The 25,904-nt window shown below is 39.9% G+C and overlaps 1 protein-coding gene across 3 annotated transcripts in view; it reads left to right on the top strand.

Moving 5' to 3' along the window:
• Positions 1-1,070: 1,070 nt before the first annotated feature.
• The window catches only part of furina (furin (paired basic amino acid cleaving enzyme) a), an 83,771-nt gene continuing 58,937 nt past the window's right edge, over positions 1,071-25,904 (top strand). The window contains exons 1-2 of one of the 3 annotated variants that reach the window (XM_034117023.1): positions 1,071-1,240; positions 8,458-8,782. In XM_034117023.1, the coding sequence (XP_033972914.1) occupies positions 8,573-8,782 (210 nt within the window). In that variant the 5' untranslated portion in view covers positions 1,071-1,240; positions 8,458-8,572. Of the gene's footprint in view, positions 1,241-1,558; positions 1,723-4,654; positions 4,723-8,457; positions 8,783-25,904 lie in introns of those variants that run through there. The other 2 variants (XM_034117022.1, XM_034117024.1) reach the window with 2 other exon arrangements.

Genomic DNA, 25,904 nt, shown 5'->3' with positions numbered 1-25,904 from the left:
AACTGCCCCCATGGTTCACTGCCTGTTCATTCTTCTTTTTCAATTCTTTTGTTATAGAATCTGACCCACTAAAGTACAATATCTATAAGGGCAGGAGGGAAATATTAGCACATGTTATAGCTTTGTGTTGTACAGGGGCTCCTTATGAAAATGTAATTTGTGTTAATTGTTGAACCAATAAGCAGTTATTGGCCTCACATGTCTTATTTTCAATTATTAGTTTTTTTTTTAGCACTTGCACACATTCAATACTTTGTGCCTTACAGTATTAGTTCCAGTTGAATAATTACAGAAAATGAGAGGATAGAGAGAGGGGGAGAGAGAGCGAGGGAGAGAAAGAGGGAGAGAGAGAAGAGGCCGGACGAGGAACCAGGGATGTTGCGGTTCATGGTTGACGGCGAGGGCAGCCCCCTAGTGCATATTTCCAATCAAGTTTGGTTTAATTTAATTATCACAAACTCTGACACACAGAAAACCTGGGACCAGATTAATTTGCTCATCAGAGGATGTGGGGGCATGCATGGGACACAACCCTCTTAATATTTAGAAGATGATCAATAAAAACATGACATTTTATTTTGACAACCTGTATAACCTGCTCAATGCAACCATTAAATGCCTAATCTGTGATGCTCAGTAACACATAGTTACAAGTAAATATGTGAAAGCAGGACAGAGTATATCAGAGCCTACAGTAAATGCATTGAATTCAATTTTGAATTGTCACCTGGAGTGTAAATAAAGACATTCCTAGCATGAATTGATGCAGAAAAAGCACCAATTAGAGCATCAAAATCAACAATCCAACTCCCCTCCTTCCCCCTTCGTCCCTTGTTGCCCTTTTACTAGCAAAAACTGTTTTCTCAATAAAGATGGCATTTTCTGGCATCATCCTGTGCATCTATCAAGTGTTTCCATCTGTGTTCCCCATCCATCTGGGAATAAATGATCGTGTCTGCGGAGGAGGGTGCAGTTCCGCGGCTGGCCGGCAGGTGGAGGTGTCGCCGCGCCGCTGTCCGCTAGGAGGTGTTGCTCCAACGGCTCCACTTTGTCCGTGGCCGTGACGTATTTCCTGGGGCTTGCACGGACCACTCAGCGGTACACCGGAGGGGTATCATGACTATTTATAACCAGCAATTCTCTCTTATCAATTTTTCAACCGCTTCGCCGAGCGGTCGTCGGTCCTAACACCGCGGGGGGAGACAACAACACGCCGGGGTCGAACAGGATGTAAAAGGGGGTAAGTTAAGCGGATTGTAAGTTGTGCTGGAGCTTGTGATTGTACTTGTTTGGGGCTGCGTGGTCGGCGAGTTTGTCTCCGGTACCACAGAGACCCTGGCACCGGGCAGGACAGGGAGGCATTGGGGTCTTATTGATCCCGGTTTGCTGTCAGTGTTTGTGGGATCGTGAAGGAGGGCAACCCGCTCCCCGAGGTGACGTCGACTGCGTCCGGTTCTCCTGTGGTTGTGTCTGCGAGGAATGTGTGTTTGTGCTCCTCGGTAGGGAGTAGTAAAATGTGAGGTCGGAAATGCTCTTCAGGGGTGGATGAGAGGAAAAGGGGGAGGCACCTGTGAGCACCGCGGTGTCAAGTTAATCACAGCGCGGTGCAGTTTCAGACATATTTGTCCAGCGGAGGAGTTGTCATCATCGGATCAGCTCCAGCCGCCGCTTCGGGCTAAATAATGACTACGTGTTGTTGTCACGGATTTATCAACGCGTGAGGTGAGTCAAAAGAGGGCATGCTCAACACGTTACCCCGATCAGCTGATGCATTTAAACATCTTAACTTTCATAAACATTCAAGTGTTGTGGCGTTACAGGCCGGAGAAGTTTTCCTCCTTCCTGCAGTTAATCTCTGCTCCACTTAACTATGTCCTTTCTGACAAAAACAGGACATGTTGCTGTTTACACGGGCACACTTTACACTTAATATCTTGTGTATCAGCGAGTATGAAGGCTGTGGGTTTACGACTGAACTTTGACACAAGGAGTAATCAATGCAAAAACAGCTGATTTTTGTTGGGTTAGACTGGGCTGGCTTGTTGTTTTCTACATGTTCTAACTTCCTGTGAAACATGGGCCTGAGCTTTAGCCATTTCACAGAAATAAGTTTGCTTCATTTTTTAAACTGAGCTTCTAGTGTTGTCTGTGCTTCCACTAAGCCCGACACTGTAATACCTCTCCAGTGAAGCAATACTAAGCTACTGATCATTATGAATAAACACTTAAGCAATGTTGATGACATCGTTGCATGCACTTACATGTAGGCTACCAAATGAGAACAAGGCATCTCAAAAAGATAATGCGCATTGTTCTGAAATAAGTGACTGCTTCCTTCTACTGTGTGATACAATTGTTTAGTAGGGTGTTAAAGTTGATGCCTGAAATACAAGCCTCTTAACTAAATGCATGTACTAGTTGTTAACTCAGGAAAACTTAACTTAGAAATTGAGATTGTGTGAGATGTATCCGTGTAGTAGAAAGTATTCTGGAAGTTATTTGTTAATGCTGAACATGCTACATACATCTGAAAAAGTTCAGGCTTCAACCAAAGATTATTTTAATTGTGAAAAATGTTGTTCAGTGTTTCCCAAAGTCCAACTGACTTCCTAAAATCTTATGTTTTATTCACAACCCGAAGATATTGAGTTTACTGTCATAGAGAGGATGAACATTTTTGAATTGTTGAGCCTTTTTTAAAGCTGAATTTGAGAGTTTGGACTTTTTATTCTTAAAAAAACAACTCAAACATATTAATTGATTAACAAAAAGTTGCAATTGAACTGATGTTTACCAACCAACTAACTAATTGTCTTAAACAGATCCACCAGGGATAAAATGAAGAACAGGCGAGACATTTTTGATAGTTTGCAGGCACTTGTTTAGGCTAATTGTCCGTCAAGCAATAACCTCCAATGGCTTTTACAATATAGATTCCCATTGTAAGAAGGATTCACAAAGATGATCGCACTTTGCACACATTCAATACTTTGTGACCAACTTTATGGTAGTTTCGTCGGGTGGGGTCATTGTTATATCAGGTATACAGTCATATTAAATACAAAGTTCAATGGTGGAAATCCTACACCACTGAAGAAAGAGGTAAAACCCTCCCATGTTATCAATATCCTGTATTCACCAAGACAAACAATGTGGCGAAGGAGGTGTTGAATGAAACATGAAGGTGTTTCTGCTTTGTGACATCCTGAAACAAGGCTTTTATACTCATTGTGGCAGGATGAGGATTTCTTTGACTCTTTAGGTGGTGTACAATTCCACCATTTCCTTTCCTCTTGTTTCCCTTTTACTTGAAGCACTATGTCACGACAGTCTATGAAGTTACCTGCACACATATTTGAATATCATTTCCCTTGCGTTCTGTTTGTCATTCAGCTTCTATTGAAAGATGTGTGAAAGAGACTTCTGCGAATAACACACTCTTTTGTGTTTGCCTAAATGCGGTTGTTTTTTTATAAGATTTATTTTTAAACATTAGAATATACAAGATATTGATCAATTAAGTTAAACATCTAAAATACTCATAGCAAGTGTTTTCAACACCTTCATTTTACACAAACAACAAAGTTAAGATTCAAAACATTTGCTTTGACATAATATATGCTTTTAGAATAAGTGCCCCTGTTGCAGATGAAGGCACACGAGTAAAAACTCATTTGGAAACCAGAAGACATAACAATGAACCTTTTAATACCTTTTCTTTGTTATAATAATGGTCTGAATGTTGAGTTGCTGCTGGCAATTACAATAAAGACCATGTTTTGCAAAATTGAGGCTTTGTCTAGCACATTGGCTGTAAAACCTCTATGTAATTAACCTTAATCATAGTGAAATATTAGTGCCTCCACACATGGATAGTTACTCTGAAGGGAAGGAAATTAGGTGTTGCGTATTCTGCTGTCTGTATGACACTTTCTATGTGATGATGATGTTATTGGTGCTGTAGTAATGAACCCCGTTTTATACTATCTGCCATGAGAATACATCACTGTCACAATTTAGGAACTGAGGAATAATTTAGCTGTTAATGCAATGTGGGATTTGTAAGTGTTGATTATGGCATATTCATTTAACTTCAGTGTTATTTCAGCAGTTTGCCACACACACTCAGCTTGTTATTCTAAATCTCAGTGGGCTATCTGAGCGCTCGCTCTGTGATATTGAATTTATGTCTGTCACAATGCGTGAACAGGTGATTAAAATAAACTTGTGTGTGGAAAAGGGTTCATATTGGCTAATTGCATTAAAGCTAATTTATATCTCATTAAAATGTAAAAATAAACTGATGAGATGTAAACGGTTTTCTTTTAAAAACATCCTGATGAGTGCGGTAATGAGGCTGGTATTATCCTTTTGGGTTTAATGATACTTGGCTAATTATAATTTGGTGTAGTTTCTGTGTGTTATAACCTCTGTTATCGCAGTCTGCCATATGGAATCATTTACCGTGGAAACACTAAAGAGCACTCGCAGTGCGACGGTCGGCTTCTCCTCTGTTCCTCGGGAACAATAAAGGAGTTGGGCAGTAGTTGCTCCATGGTGTGTGGTTTTCACGCTGACGTTAAAGAAACTGAGTGGTTGAGCGCCCTGATGAGGTCACAGCCGTCAGAGCTTATAAGTCGATGTGTGTCTGGAAATCAAACAGAGGTTTGGAACCGTTCGCTCTGTTTACCTGTGGCATCGAAGGACAGAGGGCAAAGTTAAGTGAGTTGTGCCAACAGATTTATCACAAGCTGTCTTTGTTTCTTTTTGGCTTATTTTCAATTGTTTGCTGTATTTTAATTTTTGACTGAATTAAATTGTTATCTGTTTTATTTATTGTTACATACTAACTCAGGATCATGCACTTTTGTGATGTTTGGATGGACTTGCATGCCAATAGAATAACAATTCACTCATTCCTTGTTACTGCCACTTGTTCAGTTTAAGATTTCATTGGGCATTATTGTTGTGTATGCTGTCGTCCTATGGCATCACAGAAGACAAATGTCCATTTTATGAAATTGTAATAGACAATAAATGTAATCTGAATCTTATTACTTTAGATTTCTTTAAATAGCCACCTTGTGTTTCTCTTCAATTTCAGTGGGAACTGAGCAGATGATAGACAAAAGTAAACATGTAATTAATGCTGTGTTTGGATCCATGCTTCTTAATGTAGGCTGATTTGTTTGTGTTTATGTGTTTAAATAGGCTTAACTCAGCTGGAAGGTAGAATTAAAACGCGGTGGAGGGATTTGCGTGTTACTTTGAGAGACACGGCACCCGATTTGATCTGCTTGGTTAAATATACGTGGTGTTTGTTTTATTAAATAGTAGTCTCTGTTGTGCGACTAGCTGTTATCCACATATAAATGAAATTAACATATTTTGCTGAAATGCTTGTACGGATTAGCAGCTTGCCGTACCAACTCAGTCAGGCCGACCGCTAACGATGCAGCTACCTGTGGCTTCACAACACATTGGATAAATTCTCTCTTAACCCTTTAGACGTTCCTCTGTTACTCTAGTCATCAAGTCTTTAAAACAGTGTTAGGTTGTATCTTTCTCACCTTACGTCTTATAATATTTCCACATGGGTCAGGATATTGCATTAGGATTCTAACATTGATTTGTATCGCCACTGATAAAGCAGCGCTTCATTTGGAAAACACATTTTAGGTTTGTTGGCAAACAATAAGAGTGAAATGTAGTAACCACATAAGTATAAATGCCACTTATAATGGAAGTGATTCACAGAAGCTATATTTGTTTCAACAACATAAGCAAAAGAAAGACGTGATCTCATCAAGGAAGGAATTTCTGAGTAACCAGCCTGACGGGAACATCAGATGGATTTCAACAGAAGAGAGAGTAATTCTTCCATTAGACCATTTATAACAAAATGTTGCCTACTGAGATAAATTGGCTGTGACATTTAATGGAAGCTCATTGTTAAAAATGCAGGTTTTCGCCTCATGTTTCTTGTTATTTAAATGTAAATGAACACAGAACAGCAGCCCTATTCCAACCAACAAACTGAATTTGGAGTTGTACATGTTGTGCAAAAATACCTGTCAAGGTATTTAATCTGTTCAAACAAAATCCTTGTCTGTTATAGCTGAACATTTAGGAATGGGGCGCGGGTTTACTAAAAGCTTTGTGAATTTATTAGCTCTGCCACGGAGGTTAGGTTTTCAGTGTGGTTTGTTAATTTGTCTGTTTGTCAGCAAGCTTAGGGAAAAACGACTGGCCGATTTCATTAACCGTGGTGCAGCACGGGCCTAGAAGAAGAACCCATTACATTTTGGAGCAGATCTGAATCATGGTGCAGTAACACACATTATTATTCGCTTATGGGAACAGCCTCAGCCGCGGTACCCTTGTAGTTTGTCTATGTATCAGCGTCTCAGTGAATAGATTTAGTCCAATTAAGAAACAGCCGCTGAATGAACAATAAACTATTAATGATGAACGTCCCAGCTGCCTCTAAACACATCATTCTTTCTTCACAACAAACTTTTCAGGAGCAATTTGAGAGCTTGTTTGTTCATGTGGAGTAGTGGCACAGCGAGTTCAATTTGAGTTTTTTTGTTCATACGATAGCTATCCCAGGACAGGGGCTGTTTTATACAAGTCTGACACCTGCAGAAAGATGAGAAAACTAAAGAGACTTGAAGCAGAAGAACAATGTCACTGCAAGAAGGAGGAAACCAAGAAAAATAAGCACTTTATTCAGAGAACTCCAGTCATCTCAGGGGCTACAATAGAGATGGCACTTTGAGTAATAGTGTCAACAGACTGAAGGCGCTGCTGACCCTCCTCGGTCCAAACAACAGTTTAGAGGCTACATTGCACCAGGAAACAATTACACCATGAGCTCTGGCTTCTGTATCTATACTATCATATGATATATTGCTTTGTCTTATAAATGGCATTTATTAAGAGGTGTTCTTATGGCTTCCTATATGTGTAGGCTCACTCCAAAGACATACCCACACTCAAATCAGTGCATTGTATGCTGCAGTGAAATGTTATTCTCTGACACTTTAAGTGTGTACGTTCTCTCCTTGGCCGGAGCCATTCAGCGGCTGGCTGTCTCAGTAATTTAAACTCCACGTCGTAGTGAGGCTGACCTGCTGCGATCCCTCAGCTTCCAAGGAGAGGTCTGGCTTTTCCAACCACACTTCTCCACCTCTGCATGCAACTCAGTACACCTAAGCATTTTCCTTTCGTGAGCTTCATCTACCCTCCCACGGGAGTGTAAACGCCAGATTTTGCTGCTGTGTGTCTGACCACAACATCAGGCCTGGCCTTGGCGTCCTGCTCGCTGCTTCCTGTGGGATTATCAGATGCCTGTACTTAGCCTGGCTGCAGTACGCCTGCTCCAGACTAGTGTTGGTGTGGCTGTTTTTCCTCATGGTCAAAACAGATCATATATAACTCGATAGTGTTGATTAATGTTAGCCATTTCAACAAGTCTGTTTTCATTTATCTTGAGATCTGAAAACCTTCACAGTTTATTCCTCTATCCCTGTATCTGTTCCCCATTCAATCATACATTGAAGCCACTTGAGGGAAAAACTAAATCTCATTTCGAACAAATGTTCTTTGTTGGCCTAATATGAATAGTTCCCCTGAAGCTATAGCGTTTTGATTCCCTCTGTGAAACTGGTCGGACCTGCCTGGTTCGGGCTGGCCGGGCTTTCATTTTAGAAATTCCTCCGGGCTTGGTGTGGTTAGCGCCCATTTTCCAGTTCTACTTGTTTGTTTATCCCTTGTTATCCCTAAATTGGTAAACTATTGGTCTTAGTCGAAAATGAAATCCTGAGTCATAAGTAATTGTTGGGGGGTTTTTTTCATGAAGGATTTCCACAAACCTTTCAGCTCGTCTCTAAAAAAGACAACCTATATACAGATCTTTTGATTAATCAATTATTGGTTTAGTCGACACAATTGTGGATTGAGTGTTAGTCGATTAAGAATTGATTTGATAAAGGACACACAAGCGCTATTAGTGCTATAATCAATAATCTAATGTTATGCATAGTTTGAATATCAACATCGCTGCTTTTTGAAAATCCTTTCCCTGAAGCAGAGACTCCTAATCCCACCTTTCATTAATGAGGAAACACTTTCTGGATTGTGTTGAACATTTTTGTCACAAAACTACTTTATTTGACTTAGCTTGTAGTGCATTTTGAACAGTGGAAATGCGGCTTTTTAATATGGGCTCAGTCCATAAACAACTGCTGTCACTCGGGTCGGGCTCATACAGAAACTATGCAGGTTCATGTAGGTTCAGGTTTGATCGTAGCTCTAATCCTGTCATTTCATAGTACATAGTCTTCTTCCATGTAACAGTTTCATGACTCACAACTGTCTGCCTTTTACACAGCTTTCTAAACATAGCAGATGTTTATTCTCTATTGTGTTCTTTTCTTCTCTTTTTCCTGTCAGGTGAGCTGTGACTGCCCCCTTTCTTTGTCTCTCCGTGCACCTGCGTGTACTGTGGGCAGCCCCGGCCCGTCGGAGAGGCGCTGTGCTCAGAGACTGTGCTGCGCTACGAGCACCCATGGCGTCTGGCCCCTCATGTCCCCCTGTTGGCCGCAGGCTCCGGCTGAAGGAGCTGCTACTCGGGCCTCTGCTGGTCTTCCTGGTTTCTGGGCTGGAACCGGTTCTGTGTGAGAAGGTCTACACGAACACATGGGCTGTCCACATACCTGGAGGTCAGGAGGGAGCTGATCTAATCGCAAATAAACATGGGTTCATCAATCAAGGACATGTGAGTACTAAGATGCACTTTTTGGCTTTTATGCATTTGCAGTAGTATAATGGTTAGGTTTGATTAAAAGCTCAAAGAACTATGGCGCTTTAGACCAGGGGTGATTCTAGCTTCATGTGTGGAGAATGAAGCCAACTACATTTTGACTATGCAAATGTTTTGCAGGATGCATCCGCCTCTTTAAAGATTGCATTAAAAGGAGGTCGACTTGCTGTTCCTCACTGTATAATCTCTGACTTGTTAATGTGTGCTCGTTTATGATTATATGAGTTATTTATGATTCTTTATCACTTTTATAGTTCATTTTATTGGGGTTTCCTGTTGGCTTAGTTGCCAGAGAGTAATGTTCAGTGGGAGAACAGCTTGTCCTTTCCCCACAATTTCATCTGCTTTCGTCATTCCCAAGACATACACATGAATCTATTAATACTAAATTATTAGTAGTTCCAAATTGTATGATAAGCCAGTTTCAGTCAGGCTGTTGTGTGACTGTAGGGTAAGATGATCACCAGTAAATTACATCTAGTCTGTGCTTTATTGTCACAAAGGATCCTTTACAGCTCTTTCAAATGTACTGATCACACATGCATGTCGCAACAATATATATATCTTTAATTCTGGTGCTTTACTTGTTACTGAACCATTTATGACAATAGTCTTAAGTCACAGTCTAAAGTCACAACTGAATCTAAAACCAGGAACAGATTCAAAATGTTATAAAACATACAAGGGTAAAAAGGGCTACAAATGACTAACAACGTGGTTTTAGTGTTGACTGACAAAGAATAGCACATATTGAGCAATTGTGTAAAAAGTCGCTGAAACATAGTATGATTAGAACTTTGTCCCAATTTCATAGGAGAATGGTAATCTATAACAAAAACATTTTGTTTGCTCGTTCATGCTACAGATCTATATGTAAAGGCTGAAAAAAAACTTTCCATATGTGTAGACAGCGGTGTCCAACAGGGACTCGGCAGTGGGGGAGTGTGGTGTGAGTCAACTTGGGAAGATGTGAGTGAACTTTAGTTGAGCTGTGGGCGTGAACTCAAATGTGTATGACTTGGATTATAAAATCCCCCTCAAACACATGGCATTGCATTTGAACTCTCTATTTAGAACAATCTAAAAGTTTAGACACAAATAATCTTCCTTTTTCTTACCAACTTTTTTTAATTTGAGGACAGTGTAGGTGCAAGGTGAGAATAAAACCTGGTTATTTGTTATGCGCTGTAACTATTTGGCATCAAGCTGCTCATATGTCAAATAATCAACGCCTGGATCAAAACGGTTACAATTCCCAAACACCAGACACGGTTTGATTATTATCTTCTGACTGACAAGAGTTGGATTGAGCTAAAATAAGTTTCCAGTCAACACACTTTCTGTAAAAGGTTTGGATTATTAAAATCGTTCTTGCTTGCCAGGCACAGAGCAGGCAATGTAACATTTCCTGTTTGCTTTAGTACAATTCACTTTTCTATCTCTTCCTGTTTGACCTCAGTGCAAACAAATGATCCTTTTATATTGTCTGTAAAGAAATGTCTGACTTTTTAAATTATGAAGTCTTCAGCAGGACTAAAGGTTTGTATAGCAATGAATATCCGTTTTAGGGTTCAATGTAAGTTTTTGTACTTACTCTTACGTGTTGCTGTTAGGTTAGGCTGATCCTTCTTTCAGCCCCAAACTCTTTAAAAAACAACTTTCAAAGTATATTAACAAATGTACGTACCTATGTCATACTTAAATACTAGTTTATATATCAATATTGTTTTATATGTAACATCAAACCACATTATAGGATCATCTATTCCTCCATACTTGTTTTGAAGAAGTGCAGTGGAGTAGTTGAGTTGTAATTGGCAGATTGCAAAATGTACCTTTTATACTGTCAGGCTTAAGTGTGACATTGCACTAAATTAGGTTTATAAACAAAGTTTCATGAGGAATGTAAGGATGCTAAAAGTGTGCCTTTACTTTTTCAGAAAGTGGAAAAAAAATCCATATAAACTGAATACAAGCAGCTCTCATTGCAGATGTTTAATAACAGGCTCAGCACTTTCCAGGGAACCATGTTCTGCTTTGCACCATATGGTGTTTCTGGTCATGACCAGGAATGCAATGTGTGCTCTGAATCATAGCACGCAGACTAGTGAGTAATCTTACTTTAAACCTTTAACTATGTATTGCCTGTGGACACCCAGGACTCCAGACAAAATAATCACACCCGAGTACTTACAGAACTGCGTCCAGTAGACGAGAAGCTGTGTGGTTTGGTTGCTCCCAGCAAGTTGCTGCAAACCATTTAATGATATTTTGAGGGAGGGAAAACAGATATTGTTTGTCTGACTAGAGCTGGTTTGATGAGGTAGTCTTGACACAGCGTTTAAGATGGAAAAATGGCAGAGCAGGGGCCTGTCTCATGAAGAAGGCTCAATAAAGTTTGCTGCATAAATGCTGCATAAAGCCTTGAGCTCTCAAATGTGAAACATGGACTGAAGTAAAAACAGATGTTCCAGATTTTTTACTGAAAGCAGTTGTTCTTCTTATTAAACCTGCTTCATAACTTATAACCCTGAGCTGGATTTTTTTGTCAAATTGTTAAATAACCTCAGTTACAATTCACCAGATCACCAAGGAGCAGCCTGACCTGGCCTGGTATTTGTTCTTTAAAGATATTCATAGAAACCATCCTGTGCTGCAAAAGAATCTGTTCGTTACCTGTTTCCTTATAACCATGGCAACGGTTTTCAAAAGTAATGTCAGTTTGACATATTAAACAAAAAGAGAGAGAAGATCCTTTTTCTATATGTACTGGTTGTTCCTCTTCTTGTGGAAGTTCATGTCGTGTTGAAATTAAATATATGGTTACAAAAATGAATAAAAAAACATCTGTTATGAAGCATTTTTCAGTTTGGAGCTCCAATTAAATGATTGGCTGATTAACCGCAGATTTCTTTGGAAACGATGTTCTTAGTCCATGTATCATTTTGAGTAATTGTTCAGCTCTGGTTCCTAATCACAAAATGAAAAAAGGGCTGAAAACACCTAATATTTTCAAATGATCGATTAATCTACTGATTATTTTGTTTAATAGTTGTTGAATGTAGATGCTGTTAGCTCTTTTATTAAGTTGCCTGCTTCAGACTGCTTCAGACGGCTTCCCGTTGGACACGGTCAGTATTAGGACTGGCACCTTGACATGGCCATGATGAACCTCAGAGTAAATGACATGGAACAGTCACATCTGTTAAGCCCGTGTTATTGATGCATCCTCTCTGCTCATTAACTTTGAAAGTTGGGGTATAACCACGAGTGATGACTGTATTAAAGACACTCCTGCATTCAGGACGTCACTGCTCATTGATAAACTGAAGCCATTACCTCAGAGATGGAAACAAACAAATCTGTTAAGCCCTTTTTCTTTTTTGCCTGAAGCTGCGAGGGAAATGAGCGTCGCTTTGTGAGCTATGCGTGGTGAGTGACTCTGTGGTGTGTTCAGGTGTTGGTGTCAGGCAGGAGAGCTGGAGGGGAGGATCAAAGACTGCAGCTGGGCGGGTTTTACAGCTCTGATGATGGTCGTTTTTTTTATTTTCCTCGCCCTCTCTCTTCCCACTCAGACTATGGCACCCATAAACCCCATGTCTTAAACATGTCAGATTTTATGATCCATCACAATCCATCACGGCACACGCAGCATGTTGTCAAGCAGGCGAAGGCACATTTTTAGTGAACACATACTTAACATTCTCATGTTGCACTCTATGCTACACATGTTGAGTAGAACATCATTTTTTTTAATGATTTTGCGAGGATAATAGAGATTTGATTTACTGTAACGGCAAGTTTCAACTTCTGAATTCATTTTTACTGCTATGGGATACGTATTTCTATTTGTTAAAGTTATACATGTTTGCTGCCAGCTAAGTATCATTATGTTATTGATAGAATGTCAGAAGACAGTGATGAAAGAACGTCACAGTTAACAACAATCTAACACTCGGAGATAATCATTTTACTGTAGAATAAATACAAGCAGAAGCAGAAACTGCTCACATTTTGTTTTTGATATTTACACAAGTGTATGCGTTATTTAAAAAAAAAATTGCTACGGTAATTCCTTTTCTTTATTACTTAAAGTAATAAGTTAACTCATTACCCGGAAACCCCCACATAAAGCCGCCAGTCGCCATCGAGTGTTATTGTGGTTCCTGCCGTTCCTTGTTTTTCTTTGACTATTTATTTATCTTTATTTGGCTGCTGCTCTTAGTAGTAGCAGTAATGTGGCCTGTAAAACTAAAATGTATTTTTGGCCAGAGGGCCTTTTATTGGAGGTTAAGAGATTAAAGTGGGAGACGGAGACGAGGACATTGCCTGACATTTTCGGCTGGCTCAGGGTTCGAACCGGCTTACTTGGCGTTAAATGTTTTTTTTAACGTCCAATATAATGCCTCATATTTGATAGATATTTTCTTTGTACTTTGAAGGTTAGAACCACAACAGGCTTGTCATCTGGCAGATGTGATGCATCTGTTCGTCTTTGCTGACTCTAGTTCCTAGCGGTTGGTTTGGTTTGTCGGGGCCATTAGTCGTTTGGAGTCAGTTCCCTCTTCTGTCACTACTAATCAATCAGGGCCTGAGCGCCAATGTGACAGTGGGGTTGGTCGTTTGTCAGCGAGGAAACTTTAAGGTAACGCTTGCTGACAGTAGCAAATAATGTAAAAATTCCAACTGCACCAGCTGTCTCAGTTGAGTTACACCCCCCTTTGCTCTATCCCTTACATAGTTGTCATATCATTCATCTTTCCTCTCTTTTTGAAAAGATAATAAGGAATACGATGTACCTGAAACTAATCAAGCACTCTGTTTAATAAATAGAAGGTTGCTGTGACCAAGGGGGTTTTCAAATGGATTATACCTCTCATTTTGACTCCACTTCTACATTATAGGCCCGTTTTATAACAAGAGGAATAATTAAACCTAAGTTAAAGTAATAAAATTAAGAAACGGCTGACTCACACTGTGGTAAATGGCTATTAACTGCCAGCTTGCATCTCTGGATGGTTATTTTACATTTTAAAAGACCTTTTCTTGCCCACATCATCAGGCTTGCACTGCAGTTTCTCAGTGGAACATTTTAGAGCTATGTCTGGTTCAATTGCACCTTCGTTACGCCAGTATTTAAATAAATAGGCAAATGTGATTAGAGGCACTGTAAGAAGTGATTTGATATTGAGGCCTGACACGGGTTACAAAAAAATAAAGGAGAATAAGAATCATTGTTTTTTTACACTTTTTTTTAATTGATCGGTTAGCTCCACTGCTCAAGTACAGTGCTAGATGGAGTCTTTTAATATTTTTCTGATCAAAAATCTTTTTATTGCGTTTCGACAATGCATAAGTAATGCTTGTCATTAGAAGTGGAAAGCAAAATGTATGCATACAAATGAGACAATGGTCTACTCTGTACTGATTGTATGTACAAAGAGACAAAATAATTACAAAAAAACACAAACAAAGAATAACAACGACTAAAGTAATCCCCTACATTCACTGCCAGCGAGCCTCATACACACAATTTCTTATACACACGATTATTTACCAGGGACATTGTTAAATGAATATATATGCATGTAATACATATACGTACATGCAGCAAATACCTATAATCATACACATCTACTGTATACATACACACACACACACATACATATGTAAGCTATACTAATAGCAGGTCGTTTTACAGAGTGTGGAATGCATTTAAAAAGGTTCCCAGGCGTCCTGAAAGGTCCGGTTTGAGTATAGAAGTGAATATCTGATCTTTTGAAGTTTCATGCAGGACATAACGTCCGTCAACCACTGTGGATTCTTTTAATATTTTTGAGGTCACATGTCGAACGATTCTTCTCTGACTGTGGCCTCTGATTCACCATCTCTTCCATCTTGTAAGCAACTCATGAAAGTTGACGAAGCCCTGTATCAGGAAACAAACTGCTTTCTGGCCCTACCTTTTGTTGAGCAAAGTGTTATGCAATTTACAGCCTTTGGGTTCGTTGCATAACTCTTGTTTTCTGTCATTGTTGAGAATCAAAGCTGCACAATCTCAAGTGTCGTTTTAAAGATTGTAGAATAGCACCATTTCTGAGAAAGTATATTAGTTTCCTGCTTCCTGGTCCTGGAATATGAAACGGGTTATTGTTGTTTCTTCAAGAAAAACTAAAATGATGTCAAATCTATATGACACTGTGTTTAGAGGATGCAAGATAAATCCCTTGGTTTCCATAGACGCTCTATTTGCATTAGTTTGTTCATAACCAGAGGTGAAAGAGGAAAAAAAAGGCGATGAATGAATAAATAAGTCATCTATTCTACTTCATAGTAAAATGTAGCACTTCTCAGAGGCGTGTTACTTCCCTTCTTGTGAGCAGTGCTTTCTGTAACTGGTGGAGGATAAAACCGTCTGTTTGAAGGCCGCCTGCCTTTATAGCTCATTCTGCCGGTCCACCCCAGGGCTTTGCATGTGAGGGAGGATTGTGTTGGGCATACTGTGCCCCCACTGTACTCCGTGGCACCATCTTGGCCTATTTTCGCTCCTGTCAGAAGTGGTTAGACCCCTTTTTATGAATGTTATTAATATTCTGTTCAGCACAAGATTAAAGAAGGGGCAAAAGGAGATGGATATTATCTGCAGTTCTGATGGAGTAGATGAAATGACACTCCTATCAGTAACTCATGACGCAGCACTGAAGTTGAAGGACGCCTATGTGAGGACTTCCCATTTTAATCAGCTCACAACAAAAAGAAAATAATTTCTCGAGATATGGCGGCGGCGTGAACTTCTAATCTCTTCCTTCCACATTTGGTTGGTTTTCCCTTATATATTTTTAAAGCTTTCTTAAAAAGAAAGACCCTTTTCCATAGGGTCTTGCACTATCGGATATTAAAAATGTTTTTCATATTAATATATAAAGTGATATCATTCGCGTATCTGATTCTGATTCTAATATGACTTTTGGGTTTGAAGATCCCATTTGCCTGCAAAGAGAGAGGAATGCAATGTAAACATGTTAATAAAAAATACGTATTCATCAGTAAATTTCACTTGGCAACGAGGTCAGTATTCCATTGTGCATCCTCTCGAAATTGAATAATAATAATATGTTTTTATTATAGCACCTTTCACAGAAATATAATTCACATAGTGCTTCACAAGTAAGAACAAAAGTTAAAATCAAGACCACAGAAACATGAATACAATAACCATATGAGGCAGAAATGTAAGGTCAACATAAAAACAAAACACAGACCACGTGGAGTCCTGAAAGGAACAAACATAATAACAGAACACATCACACACATTTCAAATAGAAATAAAAGCCAATGTAAAAAGATAGGAATAACAACACTTTAAGCTATATTTTATTATTTGAATCTCTAAAATCCCAGACACGGTCTATTCTCATATCCATCTATAATCTGCCTGTCCCTATTTTACTGTAAGCACTTGATCTGGACGATGTTCATTAATTTGTCTCTGCCCAACTTTACACAATGTTTGTGGTAACATAATTGCTGAAGTCACACCCCATGGACATGAGTAATGTCTCTATTTGTTCATTAATCTGTGTCAGTATTTGCTCAATTAAATAATGTAGTTTGAACCGTATGTAGTTTGCGGAAAGGGGTGGAGGCATGTTCGGTTGACTTACAATGATTTATCTTTATTCATAAGTCATGAAAGTGTTCGGCAGGGACGTGCACAGACATTTTGGGGGACTCAAGTGAGAAAAAGGGCACTTCCCATAATAATTTATAAAAAACATTTTTAAAACAAAAAGTAAAAAATAGTTGCACATCTCTGACTTACTGACCAATTAATTTTAATACCCTCACACTCACGCAATTGTTTAATACTCAACAGAATTCTACAAAAATAATCAGCTAACACGGAGACAATGGTCTTATTTAGTATTCACTACGCACAAGAGCAGACAACAAACTAGTAAAATTAATAGTTATTAAATGAGCAGCCAACAATCAAAATGATGAAGTTACTGTTTAAGGCAGGACATTACAGGCAAAAAGATCGTTATGTCTGAATTCATCTATAGAGTATTTTGGCTAATTAGCTGTGAACTCGAGGCACTGGCAGTTTAGTCATTGTTCATCTCCACTCACCTTCAAACAAGCCAAGAAAAGCCGGCATAACATGGGACTTTAAGGTGGGAGGTGCTGCTACCTGTCTGTCTGAAGTGACTGTCCGCACCGCTGTGTAGGAGACGTGGAGGGAGGGAGGAAGGGAGGGAGGGAGGGTAGGTAGAGAGAGCATCGGAACTTCTAATTTCCCGACCTGATATTTTTATTTTGTATTCAATCAATATATTTTTGGAAAGGGAAACTGTGCGCAAACAGCATTAGATATATATTCATTTATTGAAAAAAAGAAGAAAACAAAGCACCCCATAAAAAGGGCACTTTCGTTTCTCTGGAGGAAGAAAAAGGGCAGGGGCTCAAGCCCACTTTGATGTCTATGTATGCATGTGCCTGGTGTTTGGGAACTTGTTCGAAGTGCTGGTCCTCGAAGAAATCACTGTAGTTTACAAATACAGGTTGTGCACTCTTTGTCCTCTCTCCTTGGTTCTAAAAATTGCACTTGTTACCTCACCTGCAACAACTTGTAATTGTTGAATGTCTCACCCTGTCAGAATACTGTGAAGACATCATTGTATAAACTGCAACACCTCCATTGAGAGGCTCTGCTAAACCGTTCTTCCTGTGCGAACTGATAAGTGCTTCTCTCACATCTCTCAGTTGAAACTTTATTGAAAAGTACAACCTGAGTGAATCGGAAAACACCAGAAATGAGAGGCTGAAGGTATGAACACCATAATTGGACTCTAGAGAAGTGAAGCAATTAACTGCGGAGAAATAGGGATTTGATGGAAAATCTTCTGACGGGATATGATTGGCCCAGAGATGATGGAGGAAGAAGCTGCCTGCTGAGTGCTGAGATGAGCTGCTCTGCATGATTATGTAGAATCCCACACAGGTGTTTCCTCACTTTTGTGCTGGTTTGCCACCGGAACATCTGCCAGAAGCGAGAATCACCAACGCCTTCACATGAACCTTTCAAGACCTCTTTGCTTCTCCGCCTTACCGTAGCCTCCTGACGCGATGCCAGCACGTCTTTCATCTAACTATGTAGCAAAGAGCGAAATGCACTTAGGCCTAGGCTCCACGGGAACGAAAACGGGTTGAATCCGCATATTTCTCATGCGTATAGCCCTTTAAGCTCAACGACGCCGTAACGGAAACGTAGAAACAGACCCTGCAAACGACAACGGGTCCAAAGGTGGATAGATCTGGGAACGGAGCGCTCTGGGGGGTCCAACGGGGCCGTGTGGTAGCCTATACGGTCATCCGTTTCTGATAATGACGACCCAATAGCCCCGCCTCTCCCCGCCTCTGCTGCTCACCCCCGCAAAAGTACACTGCACACTGAATTCAGATTATTTATCTTTATCTCGATATGGACATAAACGCGAGTGAAGTCTAATCTGACAGGACGGAGACAGCGGGCTCCTCCCGCTGTGATGCAGCGGGAGCAAAACACACACTTCAAGTCAGATCATCACCCTTAGCTATTTTAATTACCTCTCAAACTACCTAAACTAGTTATAAATATGTTTATTTTTACTGTCGAGTCATCATTACAGGATCAGCTGCTGCATGAGACAGACACTGACACTGTGAGAAGAGAGGAAAAAGAGACAGGCTCTGTGTATTTGATGATTATATATCATTATATCGTCGTTATTCATTTGTTTTAAAGCTCAATAAATAACAATGAAGACCTTTGACCGGCACTTTTATAATTTTGTCCGGAAGATTTAAACTTTAACACACGTTGACCGGCGAAAAACTCTGCCCGGTTCCGTCGGCCCCCACCAAGGAGAATAAACAGAAGTGCAGCCATGACAACCATTCTTCTTCGCTGCTTTTGTGGAGGAAGTTGCTGCTTTTGTGGAGGAAGTTACAGCGCCACGTACAGGCTCGGCATATGTACTGCAGCTTTTCCAGCGGTTGGATGTAAACGGAGCCGTCTCGTGGAGCTTGACACAATCCGGTGTATATTGCGTGTGGGCGGAAGCTTTTTTGCGTTTGCGTTTGCGTTACTCCGATGCGTTTTGCCGTATGCGTTCCCGTGGAGCCGGGGCCTAACAAAAATGTCACAAACTGTGGCTTATTTCAGTTTTTCCACCAGCTGCATTGAAATGAATAATAGGATTTACTCAACTAAAATGCACTCTTGTCAGTAAATCTGCCCACATGAAAATGGAAATAGCCTTTTAGGAATTAATTAACATTGAGAGGGTTTATGCTTATTTCTGCCATTTATTATTTGCAATCTTTGTGAACAGAAAGATGTGTTTTACAATATTCTAATGTACACAAAAGGAGCAATAAACTGTAGAAGCACAGAACATTTAATATATCAAGTACATTTTGTGGAGAGATACTTTAAGGGGGAGTAAACATCGTTAAATCATAATGAAAATGAGGAATTCCTTTTCATAGCTACACAAAAAGCCCTTCATCTTTTGACAAAAAACAACCATATGGTTTTTGCAATATTCATACATCGCTGATTCTGCCCTCTTTAATTATTAATGATATCTAGTGTATATGTCAAACAAACTTGAATAAAAAACACCTATTAAAACGCCATCACGGTTTCTATTCATCCATGATATGTTACTTTACCCTGAGGGCCTTTCAGGGTCCTGGAGTCAAACACCTGGCTCAAACACACCAGCTATATAGATCGCCACTTCTAAATATTTTATTATGCTTAAGCATGTTTTGTAGGCTGGTTTACTTGTGCAATATCTTCATTAATCTTTCACGCACCCCCCTGTGTACTGCGTCTTTGGCCTACTTTGGCCAATGAGAGCTGATGTCTCCAACAGAGTGTGCAGCCCCGTAGAGTGTAGCACGTCCCGCCAGAGATGGTGCTGCTTTGAAGTGCAGTAATGATAGCGCTGCAAACACAATTCAGTCAGAACGGTTGGATGCAGGCACTTGTTTGGTGCGGACCCATTAAGAGGCGGGGCCTTTCATGCAGAGAAAGATGGTCTCTCATCTCGGTGTGGTTGATCAGCAGCAGAGTGGCGCATCTCTGCAGCCTCTTTGGTCCCTCTGGCTTTCGTCGTTGTGTTGCTGTCGATGAGAGAGCCTCCCTTTATTCCTCGCCCCGTCCTCTCTCTCTCTAAGTAGACCCAGATCTCACTCCATCTCACTGCAAGCTTCTCTTCTTTGGAAGATAATTAACTGCAGCGGGAGACTTTTGCTTTTCACTCTAGTGGTCGACTGATATGGAGTATTTTAATGGTCGATATTAAGAGAGCTGTGCTGCAGTTGGAATGTTCTTTTTGTATTTGATGAAATACACATTTAATCATAGAAACAAATGAGGCAGTCAACTTATTTTCAGTTTGAAAAAAGGGACGAAATAAATACATAACCACATGTGAACACTTGACTTATGATAAGGAGGGTTGAAGTGCACTTAACACACTTTCTCAGCAGATAGAAGTCTCCATGTTTCTGAGAGACAATAAAAACTTTATTTTAATAAAAAATAAAAAACGGCAATGTTAGTATATTTGCTCTGTGTTAAGAGGAAGGTCTTTGGTGCTAAAACACCCTCAACAAATTATAAACCACTACAACCACATACACAAATAACTGATCCAGTGTTATACTATTTCTGTTAATTTAAAATGAAGTATCCTAAATGGTAAAATAAAACCTCAATTTATCTTCTGTCATTATTTTATTTTTTTAAAACATGCTCAAAATCATGTATGTTGTGTTATTTTAACTTGAAGCATTGTAATGCAGTTCAAAGAGGAAATCTTTGCAAATAGTTGAAGCAAATAAGAAGCTGATGTTGCATATCAGAAATCCCAAACTCTTCAAGGTGAACCTGAATTTATAAATGATATAACACACCGCAATATAGATGCAGATGTTACTGTAGTCTACATGATTGAGGCTATGCTGTTTTTGTAAATGATTTCAAGATAACTTGAACAAGATGAATGTATCAAACAAAAGCAGAGAGGTTTGAAATGAGCTAGTTAAAAGACAAAGTACCGAGCAGCGATCTTGAGTTGCTGTCATCCATCTGTCGCACCTTCTCGGTGTCAACGAACAAAACAGAATCACGCCTACACACTCCTTACCGCATAACAAGTTGGGCAACGGAGAATAGTCTTTGATCCACCTTTAGCTGTGGTATTCTTGCATAGAAGCAGTTATGTCACAATGTTGGGTAGAAGCAATCTGATTTATTTTATAAGTATGACAAGATGACAAGATCCCTGTAAGCCATTTCTGGTTACTTCTTTAGGTATTTTATTAAGCTACATTTTCAGGCAGCTGACTATAGGCTTATGTGTAGATATTGCATTTTTGTAGATAAACTTTTCTTTCTAAAATAAGAAATCTGGTGCAAATAGCCTGAAGCACGAGATGTGGGTCAGGACTTTCATTCCAGCTCAGCCACTGATAACATTTTGTTATCCTTGTGTATCTTTTAGATTAAGTGAATAACAAAAAGGCAACTGCATTAGCTCAAACCAATAATTACTATCTAAAACCTGCCCCACCAGGCCATGTAAGAAGGCCATCCTGAGGAGCAGTGCATCATAGTGTTCCTGGACATCCTGACATACAGGTCTGGCTTCACTCCTTCTCCTTAAAAAAACATCCCCCTGAAGATAAAGAAGGAGAAAAATAACAAACTGGTCAGCAGGAGCCCCCCCCCCCCCCCCCCCCAGCCCAGAGCAAAGCAAAGGAGCGAACACCCAAACAGCCGGGGGTCCTGGGAACTGCAGCAGCGAGGAGTCATTACCCAGCGCTCCCACAGAGGAGCGATGGGGGCTGGGCTGCAGCCGAACCACACACAGGTCACAGCAGCTGTAACAAGAGCCAGATGTGTCGGAGGGGACGTGAACATACTTGGACACGCACCTCTATCTGGTTTTTAAATATGTGCATGCTCTCATGTATGTACACACACACACAGAGAGAGTGAAGGACGAAGTATTTGAAGAATGTCAGCACTGGAATGGAAATAACTAAATTGTGTTTCTTTAAAGGTAGGGTAGGTAAGTTTGAGAAACCGGCTCGAGATCGCTAGAATTTGAAAATACACAACCGGAGAAAATCTGCTACTTCTTTATAGAGCCCCTCCTCCAACACACACGAACGCGCACATGACCAATGAGGGCACGAGATAAGTTTGTGCACAGATAGAAGGCTGACAGGCAGGTAGGCCATCCAGTTATTTTAGCCGGGTCGGCTAAAATGATTGGTCGTACTTTTTACAGTACTACGGCTTCCACAGATGACATCTTTTTATGGATTTTTTGTCAAAGCACTTAAGATATTCATTGCTATCGGGATGTTAAGAGCATTCCATGGAATATAACAAAGTGTATCTCGAGCCGGTTTCTCAAACTTACCTACCCCACCTTTAATACGAGATAAATATAGTGATAGCAGTTGCTTGCAGTTTTTGATCATCACATTTTGGCTTCATTTTTATAACAAAAAAATTACTGGACTGAAACACTTCAACAAAACAAACAACCCTCTTGTGGGTAAAGTACTTGTTTAATGCATTTTCTATTATTATGCCTGTTGTGCAGCTTACACACTTAAACCTGCAGGGAGGTGTGATGCTCAGCGAAAGATCTTGATTATCATGGTTTCAGTTGTTTTTAAGCATAATCAGTGACAAAGAAAAGCCATTACTGACTCTGTTATCTGTGTCGTCATGCATCACTTTGAACAAATATCTTTGGGTTTAAAGATGTCCTTGTGGTTTTAATGACCAAAATAATCACAGGGCCTTTAACTTTGCAAAGAAGGCCATAACATTTCATATCGGCAGTGTAGGCTATAAACCATAAGCTAACGTTTCAGCATGTCTTGTTTAAAGATTTAAAAACCTTTTTGCTTTTCAATTCACGTTAGTTGTTACTATTTAAAGACAATCTTTTATATTTACAATCCTATAATATTTACATTAAGGACTAACCACAACATCCCTGACTCAGGCCTGTACAGAATCTTGTACAATCTTTCATGTCACCCCCCAAACTTAACCCTGTTTCCAGTAATTTGGCTTTTATTTAACTATTGAACAAATTCAAAACGCCCGAATGAAATCCAGCAAAATCACGAACAATTCATTCCAATTTGAAGCGTTTAAGGTTTATTTGGTCATCGATTAGGATGCCATAGAGCAGTGGTACTCAACATGTACAGCTCCCGCTATTGGTACGCAGAGGAATCTGAAATGTAAAAAATATTTTAAAAAACATATATTTTTCTTTTATTTATTTTTTTACATTTTATTTAACCAGATGAAAACATTGAGACATCTAATTTACAATGCTGACCTGGCCAAGAAGGCAGCAACGGTTCTTACACATAACAGACATAACCAATACAGAAAACACAACTATAACAAAAAGACGAAAAGCAGTCACTACATTGTGCACATTTGGGACAGTAAGTAAGGTACACTACTTACTACTGCAAGAGCAGCTGGTGGTAAGGACCTCAGACAACTTCAATTTAAAACAGGCTATAGGGACAAGTGCCATCAGTTTGAGGCTTGATTGAATAACATTAATAAAAAAATAAATCATACTATCAAAATACTACAACGAATGAAAATAAGCTTGAGATAATTGAAACTGTGGTTTAAATAAGTTCTAATAGGCTATTGTTGTTTTTAGATTTAGAAACGAATACAAAAAAAAAGTATTTCTGGCGTTGCTAATGACGACCATACTACCCGCGAACGATTAGCGAACGTTGCAAGCAAGCTAAAGAAAGAAGAAAGCTGAATGATGTTAAAAACGTGGCTCAAAACGGGAGGTATTCGGAAGAGAGGTACAGAGGTGAATATTACCAGCTAAAGTGAACAAGTGAATGCGGAGGAGGACAGTCATCAACCAAGCGCAGGCTCCGCCAGCAACGCAAAAGTGATATGCACAGTAACAACGCTGTGATGGAAGAGAGAAGTGACTCGGCAAGAAGGCATTTGCTCAAAGAATGGAGAGAAGGCTGTGACCGAGGTCAAAAGCTGAAAAAGCACACACACTTGTCCTTAATTGTTATCTTTTTTGCCACCACAGAAATGGCAATAGCAAACATCAGCAGACTGAAGATGAGCTATTAGCCCTTAGGCCCATCATCTGCTCCTGGAGGCTTTCATTATTATTGTGGAACTGAATTCCCAATAGGACATTTTCTGTTACAATGTAGGTTGTTGCAGGAGGCCTACATTCAAACTTTGGTAGAGGAAATGACATGTATGTACAGTTGTCATTTGTTGTGTGAGAATAAGTTATTTTGTTCTTTATGTTCTCACTTGTGGTTTTTGAGTGAGTGAGTAATGAGTGTGAGAGAGAGAGAGAGACTGCCCTTTGTACATGTAGCTGTGGCTGACGACAAATAATGTTATTATGAATACATTTGCCTCCGAGTCCTGCATGAACTGTGCATAGACTGTATTTTAACATTGGTCATATGGTGGTACTTGGAGAGGCAACTATTTTCTCAGGTGGTACTTGGTGTAAAAAGGTTGAGAACCACTGCCATAGAGTATTCCATAGAAACTTAATTTAAAATAGGTTTTAAACGTAAGGTCTTGATGAATTCGAACCCTGCAATAACAGTATCAATCTGGGTGGGAAGAAATGACCACCGACCACTTGACGGAGAGGAAGCAGTGTGGGGCAGTTAAACAATGCACTTATCCATCTGCTCCAGCGGCCACAAGATAAGACGGTGGTTGTTCTGGGCAGCTTCCAGGTGGGAATCTGTCACAAACCAGGATGTTTGCCAAAATAATGTACACAGGATTTATATTGGTTAGTCCATAATGATAAGATATTTCTCTGTTTAAATTGTGAAGGTGCTGGCAGCAGGAGCCACTGTCAGAGCGATCTGATCTGAGTTGGTTTTGGTTTGTTTGTCTTGTCTAGAGCACAGAGCGAGGACAGGACTCTCCTGTCTCTGACCCGACCCAGCCTGTCCTCGTGCTCTCCACGCGCTCGCAGACATGCACACACACACACACGCTGACCCTGGAGTCGGGAAGGTCGTTTGTGATGCAATTTCACAAAGAGTGAGGGTTAGATCTGATAAGCCCTTTTTACAAAGAAAACAATCAGGTGAATGTTTTAAAGGCCTGTAACCAGCCTAATGGAGAATGCAGTGTGGGAGGAATGCAGCATTTGGGAGGAGCTTTCTTTTTTTTATGATGGCTTCAAGTGTTTTTTCCCCCGTTGGTAACACGAGTCCTGCTAAGTTGTAACAGATCTGCAGTTTCGGAGCTGTTTGGTTGTGGTGTGTTGCAGTGTAGCAGAGATGCTGGATTTAGATTTCACGCCAGGTGTCCTTATCACAGATGGAGTTAGTTTAGCTACGTATGCTGGGGGTGGAAAAAAAAAACAGGATTCTATGTGTGAGGATTCTGCTTTTGTGCTTCTCAAGTTTGAACCTTCGAATAATGTATCATAATTATAATGTTTTACTGTTATGATGTACATGATGTACAGTTTACAGACGCGCAAATGTTTTCTGTGCGGTCCACCTACACTCTTTTCTTTGTAGTGTTATTGAATTAGAATCTGAGGAACATCTTGTTTCTTTCATCAGTTGAATCTGTTTTTTCTTCAGCCTGAATGACCTCAAGATGTCAATACAGTTGCTTTTATTCACATGCCTTGAAAGAAATCTTGTCAAAATACTGTTTGGCACCACATAGCTGATCCGAATATCAAACAAACAAACACCTCTCTCTTTCTCTCACACCTCTTTTATAATGCATTTTTTAGAGCTCTTCACACACCAGGCGGTTTTCTCCTCGCAGCACTGCACTTGGAGTAGGTGCCTAGTTGTTTTTTAATGTTTCCAGTAATGTTTTGGTAACCTGCCATCTTGGCAGAAAATGTTCCTAAATGCGCTAGAGGTTTTTTTCCTTTGAAATTCCTTTTTGAAAAATGAGTGGTTGTTCTTGCAGGATGTTATATCA

This window comes from Trematomus bernacchii, unplaced genomic scaffold (assembly GCF_902827165.1).
Source record: "Trematomus bernacchii unplaced genomic scaffold, fTreBer1.1, whole genome shotgun sequence".
Lineage (NCBI taxonomy): Eukaryota > Metazoa > Chordata > Actinopteri > Perciformes > Nototheniidae > Trematomus > Trematomus bernacchii.
The sequence above is the reverse complement of the archived record's forward strand: the minus strand, read 5'-3'. Positions and strand labels throughout refer to the sequence as shown.